The following is an 8,211-nucleotide window of genomic DNA, read 5'->3' on the forward strand; positions in this document are numbered from 1 at the left end:
TTATTGCAAAATTATTTCACCTATTGCATTTTGCTCGAAATTCTTCCAGATATAGCAAGCACAACATGTGCTTGAAAATTTGTGCTTGCAATCAAGCTTTTTTTTTTTTTTTAGAGTAGAAGAAACCAAAAATTACATAAGTGAACGAGATACTCCCGCAATCATCCCCCAGTGTGCTTCTTCCAGTTGTTGCGGGTCTATATCAATCGAACTATTAACTCCCCCTTGCATTTACCCTTCATTGCCTTCGTTCCAATCGGATGACATCGCGGCACTTGGCCCACCTCCTCGCTTGAACATTGGCCTGTGTCGGTGTGCTTTGTGTGTTTCGGGGGCGGGTCTTGAAGTCGCCTCTATGCCAGTCGCTCACCTCTGTCGATGTGATGAACCTTTGATATTAAGGCGTAACAGAAATGTTTGTTGTTGTTCATGTGATAGATTTGAAAAGCTAATTTCAAATTTTCTGTGTCACATGATCCACTAGCCCAATGCTTTTTCCCGTTGTTGTAAATGGCACAAAACTTTTGAATTCCATGGATCACTCATACAAAACAAGCCCAAAGCTTCTTGTACATCGGTAGTGGAAAACCATCAGAACGAATCGAATTTTACGCCTCAGAAACTATCAGCCAAATCTACCATCATAAAACTATTTCATATACTCCCCCTATTAAGTATCAACTCTTGTGGTCAGTGTGGCTAAATTAATTTTCATTCACTTAAAGCAGTCAAAAAGATCATTTCACGATATTTTTTCAGTCTAAGACACTGAAATGTTGGCCTCACTTCAACAAGGTATCTATACCAGCAAAAGGGAAACAAAACAAACAATATGATCCTGCCAGTCTACTTCTCTAAAGTCCAAATCACCGAGCATTCTTCTTGCTACATCTTGTCCATAATCGGGTCGAAAATGGTCTTGAGCTCCATCATCTTGTCTTCAAAATCATCAGCCTCTGCATGCTTATTTAACTCCAACCACTGTATAAAGGACTCAAAAGCATCTTCCATCTTATTCTTGTCTGCTCGTCTGAGCCTGGCTGCACCTCTGATTGTGTTTCTCGTGCTGTAAGCATAGTCCTCCACAACATTCTTTGCCTTAACATTATTCTTATGCTCCTCGTCCTCCTGCTTGTACTTCTCAGCATCCATAATCATATTCTCAATTTCTACATTGGACAGCCTGCCATTATCGTTCGTTATGGTGATGCTCTTCTTCAGTCCAGTACCCGTTACCTCAGATGACACAGTCATGATACCATTCACGTCAATGTCGAAGCACTCGTTGATTTTTGCAACACCTCTGGGCGCTGCTGGAATGCCTTCGAGATTGAATTGCCCAAGCAGATTGTTGTCTGATGCCCTGCTTCTTTCGCCCTCATACACCTTAATCATCACACTGGTCTGATTGTCGTACACTGTGTGGAAACTTTGTGTTCTCCTAGTTGGGATAGTTGTATTCCTTGGAATAATTACACTCATGATATCTCCATCACAATGAACACCAAGGGACAAAGGAGTAACATCCAAAACAACCAGATTTTGCACGGTGTTATCGCCGTCACCACTCAGCTTGGCAGCTAGCACAGCAGCACCAAATGCCACAGCTTCATCTGGATTATTACTCTTGCACAAATCTTTTCCATTAAACAAGTTCTGCAACAGCTGCTGGATCTTGGGAATTCTACTTGACCCCCCAACCAACACCACTTCATGGATGCTGCTCTTCTCCATCTTTGCATCTTGCAAGCACATCTCCACCTGCTCCACACACTTGCTGAATAAACCCGTGTTAAGTTCATCGAATTTAGCCCGAGTAATAGTAGAAAAGAAATCAATTCCCTCAAACAATGCTTCAATCTCAATAGTGGTTTGGAAAGTAGAAGAAAGGATCCTCTTTGCTCTTTCACAGGCCGTCCTCAATCTCCTAACACCTCTTGGGCTTCCACTTATATCCTTACCATACTTGCACTTGAACTCTTTTATGAAGTGATTCACCATCCGGTTGTCCAAGTCTTGACCTCCAAGATGAGTATCACCGGCAACAGCCTTCACTTTTATGGTGCCCGCCTCAATTGTCGCTAGAGACACATCAAACGTGCCACCACCAAGGTCAAAAAGGAGCACATTCTTTGTCTCAGAACTAGTATCCCCTTCATCCAGACCATATGCAATGGCTGCAGCGGTAGGCTCATTGATGATCCTCATAATGTTAAGACCGGCAATAGTTCCAGCATCTTTGGTCGCCCGACGCTGAGAGTCGTTGAAATAAGCAGGCACGGTCACGACAGCATCCTTGACGGTGGATCCAAGATATGCCTCAGAGATATCCTTCATCTTAGAGAGCACCATTGAAGAGATCTCCTCGGCTGAAAACTGTTTCTCCTCGCCTTTGTAGTTCACCGTGATCATAGGCTTGTCGGCAACATCGGGTATGACCTTGAATGGCCATAACTTCATGTCACTCTGAACTGTTGGGTCACTGAATTTGCGGCCAATCAACCTCTTTGCATCTGCTTAACACCGTGTAAGAAATTATTAATCTAGTTACTTAGAGTTGCGATAGCGAGAGAAGAGATACAACTGCTTGAGTGGCTTAGTAGTGTCTCACGCATTACCATAAAAGTAAGAACTCGTAATCATTATTCAGTTTCGATTAAAAAAAAAGATTCTCTCAACATCACACACATAACACGAAACACAGCAAGACACGAAAATTTGAAGAGAAAAGTCACCGAAAACAGTGTTAATAGGATTTCTAGCGGCTTGATTGTGACGAGACGCTCAGTGTCGGTGAAAGCCACATAAGACGGCGTGGTGCGGTTGCCCTGATCGTTTACTATTATCTCAATTCGGTCGTGCCTCCACACTGCCACGCACGAATATGTCGTCCCCAAATCAATCCCAATCGCTCGTCCTTCGCCCTTTCTCGCCATCAATAAAGCCACACAGTGCTACAACTCAAACAATATACACAGATTATAAAAGCTAATGCTCCAAATGCTTGTCTAAAACGTGAAAATTTCAATAAGGAACTGCGATGCACGGTACATAAAGGGGAGAAAATGAAACGACGTACCTTGAAAAACAAACCCTAATCCGAAACTATCAGCCAATCGAAATGTATGAGCAAAAAGTAAGTCTCAAGTACTTCCCGCCATCACCTTTGTCTCTCTCTATCTAGCTAATAAAATATTTGGGATAATTTCATCCCAATAGACTTATTTGGGTAATTTCATCCCAATAGATTTTTAATTTAAACAAATTTCCAAATAAAAGAAAAATATAATACTCCATTCGTTCCATAAAAATATATGCACTTTCTGTTTTCGTCCGTCCCACAAAAATATGTGCATTTCATTTTTAGAAAATTATATTAATTTAATAATGTAGGTCTCACTATCCACTAACACAACTTTAACTACCATTCTTTTCCTCTCTCTTACTTTATTATACTATTCTCCTCATCTCTCTTACTTTACCGAATGTATCTTGGTTCTCGTACCATATCCATTGCTAATATTTTTATGAGATGGAGGGAGTACTACGTACTAGTTACTACTACTCCCTCCGTCCCACATAACAGTATGCACTCTAAATTTTTTGTCCGTCCTACAAGAAGACGCACTTTCTAATTTTGGAAATTATTTTCTCTCTAATAAGATGTGACTCATTCTCCACTAAGAATACTTTAATTACTTTTTCTTTCTATCTCTCTTTTACTTTACCAATTCAATACTAAAACTCGTGGATAATCAAAAGTGCATACTCTTGTGGAACGGAGAAGTATTATGCATGTAAAAAAAACTGTAGATTTTGGTCATAAATATATGGGCGAAATACGAAGTTGGTCTAGAACATTCACTTTTCGAAAAGTTAGTCCTAAACAAATGAAATCGTCCTCGGATCGGTCCTTTTTTTACGGTTTTCGTAAAAAACTACTCCCTCTGCACCGGAATAGGAATCCTATTTAGTTATGGTACGAGTTTTAAGAAATGTAAAGAAAAATGGTTTGAATAAGTTAGTAAAATATGAGTCTCACTTATATAGTATATTAGTTTTATAACAAAATGTGAGTGAAATAAGTGGGTGGAATATAGTGCCTACTTATCATTTATAGTAAATGTGAAATATATAACTCTTATGATGGAACGGACTGAAATACCAAAACAAAACTCTTATTGTGAGACGGATGGAGTAATAGCCTGATGATTAGTGAAAGAGAAAGAGCATAGTCTTCTTTTGCTAAGTTCTTTTTTAAAAGTATCTTGTAGGAAATTTTTTACCAAAATAAGAAAATTGTGCATATTTATTGGGAATAAAAGAAGCATAGTCTTTTCTTGCTAGAAATTTTTTTACCAAAACTCTAAGGCGTCAAGTAAATTTTAAGAAAAAAAGAGTCGGATTAATGAATTAACAAATCTGCAGGCAGACTATTTAAAATATGACTCTGTCGAATTAAAAATAAAGCAGATGTGTCTCATGTTTGAGCTCCGAAGGGTGAGCCCATGCAAAAACTTAGTATATCCCACCAAACTCAGTCTGCCGTCACTCCTCAACCAATCTCTCAGCATCGAATACGCGCTAGCCCCAACGTTCAGCTCCTGCATCCACCCGAGTTCCATTAGCTACGATGGAACAGGGATCACCAAAGGCGACACAGACAACATTTAAGTTAGTTGATGACAAGATACGTACCCGGGCTAACTCCTCTACTGATATAGCGCGGTTACCCTCCTCTTCAAAATGCTCGAAAGCCGTGGAAGCAATTTGCTCCCATCTCTCTAGGGCCTCCAGTTGGTAAGTGCTGATTGCAGCTGCACAGAACTCTTCAAACTCCATCTTTCTATAAGATAATGGAGCCATCTGAATTAACAGAAGATAATTAGCTTATTTAGTGTCATAAAGTTAAGTACTTGTGATGTGTTAAATATGTATCTAGGACTCGGCTAGCTAACCGCGTGGAGGATATCCGGGACCCTAGATGCCTTCATGGCATCAGTAGCATTACGTGCAAGAGCCTGCAAAACGATTACCATGTTAATATGGGCACGCATGATTCAGAAATTCAGGGACAGGAGGTTAAGCTCGATGACCTTTTTGAAGTTATCGAGAGAGACTCTTCCATCCTCACTAGGCTCTAAAAGCAAGAACTGTGCTCTGAGGTAGACCAACTCCTCCTCACTCAATGCCTTTGAGAGAGCCTATATATATAAGATAATTAATACAGTACTTCCTACGTCCCAATGTATTGGAGATTTACGAAGTCCTTGGCACATGAAGAAACAGATGGCCAATGCACGTCCTCAAAGTATGGCTCAGCTCTCAAAACCGAACGAAATATTCCAGACTCCGTTCTTGCCCGAAATGGTCTACTTCCACAAAGCAAAATATAGGTAATGACAACAATACTCCTGTGGTCAGTGTGAGGCAAAATTAGTTTTATTCACTTCAAGCAGTCAAAAAGATCATTTCACGTATTTCTTCAGACTACTACACTGAAATGGCCTAACTTTAACAAGGTATCCATACCAGCAAAAGGGAACAAAACAAACTACATGATCCTGCTAATCTACTTCTTTAAAGTCTAAATCGACACGCTTTCATCTTGCTAAATCTTGGCAATAATCGGGTCGAAAATGGTCTTGAGCTCCATCATCTTGTCTTCAAAATCATCAGCCTCTGCATGCTTATTTAACTCCAACCACTGTATAAAGGACTCAAAAGCATCTTCCATCTTATTCTTGTCTGCTCGTCTGAGCCTGGCTGCACCTCTGATGGTGTCCCTCGTGTTGTAGGCGTAGTCCTCCACGGCATTCTTCGCCTCCACATTCTTCCTATGCTCCTCGTCCTCCTGCTTGTACTTCTTGGCATTCATAATCATATTCTCAACTTCTTCCTTGGACAGCCTGCCATTGTCGTTAGTGATGGTGATGCTCTTCTTCACTCTAGTCCCCGTTACTTCCGCTGACACAGTCATGATACCATTCACGTCAATGTCGAAGCACTCGTTGATTTTTGCAACACCTCTGGGCGCTGCTGGAATGCCTTCGAGATTGAATTGCCCAAGCAGATTGTTGTAAAATGCCCTGCTTCTTTCGCCCTCATACACCTTAATCATCACACTGGTCTGATTGTCGTACGCTGTGTGGAAACTTTGTGTTCTCCTAGTTGGGATAGTTGTATTCCTCGGAATAATTACACTCATGATATCTCCATCACAATGAACACCAAGGGACAAAGGAGTAACATCCAAAACAACCAGATTCTGCACGGTGTCATTGCCATCACCACTCAACTTGGCAGCTAGCACAGCAGCACCATATGCCACAGCTTCATCTGGATTGATGCTATTGCACAGCTCCTTTCCATTGAACAAGTTCTGCAACAGCTGCTGAACCTTGGGAATTCTACTCGACCCCCCAACCAACACCACGTCATGGATGCTGCTCTTCTCCATCTCTGCATCTTGCAAGCACATCTCTACATGCTCCACACACATGCTGAATAAATCCATGTTAAGTTCATCAAATTTAGCACGACTGATAGTTGTAAAGAAATCAATCCCCTCAAACAATGCTTCGATCTCAATTGTGGTTTGGAAAGTGGATGAAAGGATTCTCTTCGCCCTTTCACAAGCGGTCCTCAATCTCCTAATAGCTCTTGGGCTTCTACTTATATCCTTACCATTCTTACGCCTGAACTCTTTTATGAAGTGATTCACCATCCTATTGTCTAAGTCCTGACCTCCAAGATGAGTATCACCAGCAATAGCCTTCACCTCTATTACGCCCGCCTTAATTGTCACCAGAGACGCATCGAACGTGCCACCACCAAGGTCAAAAATGAGCACATTTTTTGTAACAAAAGTAGCCCCTTCAACCAGACCGTATGCAATGGCTGCAGCTGTAGGCTCATTGATGATCCTTATAATGTTAAGGCCGGCAATAGCTCCAGCATCCTTGGTCGCCTTGCGCTGAGAGTCGTTAAAATAAGCAGGCACAGTCACGACAGCATCCTTGACAGTTGATCCAAGATATGTCTCTGAGATACCCTTCATCTTGGAGAGCACCATTGAAGAGATCTCCTCAGCTGAAAACTGTTTCTCCTCCCCTTTGTAATTTACCACGATCATAGGCTTGTTGGAAGTGTTGGGTATGACCTTGAATGGCCAGAATGTCATGTCGATCTGAACCGTTGGGTCACTGAATTTGCAGCCAATTAACCTCTTTGCATCTGTGTAACATATAATTCGAGTAGTTAGAGACTTGGAGTGTATAATCAATATTCATCTCCTCTGATGGAGCTTGATTGGTATAGTGGCATCTGCTCCAACCACATTTTACAGTAATTAGTCCTCTCCACACTTCATCGACAGTCTATCCTAATTCCTAATATAGACTTGATAAGAAAACTACGTTCTCATACATACACAAATCCAAATTGATTAACATTATTAATTATAAGTAATAAGGAAATTAGTAACAATAATGACACACACATAACACAAAAAATTGAAATCCTAACAATAATCAGAGAGCACAAAACTCACCGAAAACAGTGTTGATAGGATTACTGGCGGCTTGATTGTTGGCAGCGTCGCCAACGAGACGCTCAGTGTCGGTGAAAGCCACGTAAGACGGTGTGGTGCGGTTGCCCTGATCGTTTACTATTACCTCAATGCGGTCGTGCCTCCACACCGCCACACACGAATATGTCGTCCCCAAATCGATTCCGATTGCCCGTCTCGCCATTCTACAACTCAAGCAATACAATCATTATCAAAACTGATGCTCCGAAAATGAAGTGTTTTTGAAAGGGGAGAGAATGAAACGACGTACCTCGATAAGAAACCCTAATCTGAAACGATCAGCCAATTCAAAATGTATTAGCAAAGGAAGAGTATAAGTATCCCGCCATCACCTTTGTCTCTTTATATATTGCTAACAAAAATACTAAAAGGCATCGAAAATTCGAAATTGCAAGTATAGATATCCCTATAAATTAGTCCAAATAATCTAAATAAACTTCAAATTCGGTAGGTGACTTCCCATGTCAGTTACAATTAATGTAGACAGTATTTTTTTTATCACACTTGGCACAGCTAAATTTACATGGCTTTCTATTCTAGTTGCAACAAATTTAAAAAATTATCTAAATGATTTCTAATGTTTTATCACTTTATGGTTGCACACTAGGAATAAAAATTTT

The 8,211-nt window shown here is 40.7% G+C and overlaps 1 protein-coding gene and 1 pseudogene across 2 annotated transcripts; both read right to left on the reverse strand.

Annotated features, from left to right (window-relative positions):
• Positions 1-252: 252 nt before the first annotated feature.
• LOC125197397 (heat shock cognate 70 kDa protein-like) lies at positions 253-3,188 on the reverse strand (annotated as a pseudogene). The gene is made up of 2 exons (XR_016128623.1): positions 2,736-3,188; positions 253-2,513 (listed from the first exon to the last, which is right to left on the reverse strand). The product of XR_016128623.1 is annotated as a heat shock cognate 70 kDa protein-like (transcript).
• Positions 3,189-4,475: 1,287 nt separating this feature from the next.
• Positions 4,476-7,976, reverse strand: LOC125197398 (heat shock cognate 70 kDa protein 2-like). Its single transcript, XM_048096135.2, has 6 exons — positions 7,842-7,976; positions 7,553-7,755; positions 5,097-7,236; positions 4,959-5,021; positions 4,699-4,866; positions 4,476-4,604 (listed from the first exon to the last, which is right to left on the reverse strand). Exons 2-3 carry the CDS (start codon positions 7,752-7,754, stop codon positions 5,612-5,614), a joined length of 1,827 nt encoding a protein of 608 aa, XP_047952092.1. The 5' UTR covers position 7,755; positions 7,842-7,976; the 3' UTR covers positions 4,476-4,604; positions 4,699-4,866; positions 4,959-5,021; positions 5,097-5,611.
• Positions 7,977-8,211: the final 235 nt, after the last annotated feature.

Source organism: Salvia hispanica, chromosome 4 (assembly GCF_029641045.1).
Source record: "Salvia hispanica isolate PSC_SH4W2 chromosome 4, Shi_PSC_v1, whole genome shotgun sequence".
Lineage (NCBI taxonomy): Eukaryota > Viridiplantae > Streptophyta > Magnoliopsida > Lamiales > Lamiaceae > Salvia > Salvia hispanica.

Coding starts and splice junctions, on each gene's coding strand:
- LOC125197398 (XM_048096135.2), bottom strand. CDS start 7,754: ATGGCGAGACGGGCAATCGGAATCGATTTGGGGACGACATATTCGTGT. Junction 7,237..7,552: donor TCCTATCAACACTGTTTTCG/GTGAGTTTTGTG, acceptor TATGTTACACAG/ATGCAAAGAGGTTAATTGGC.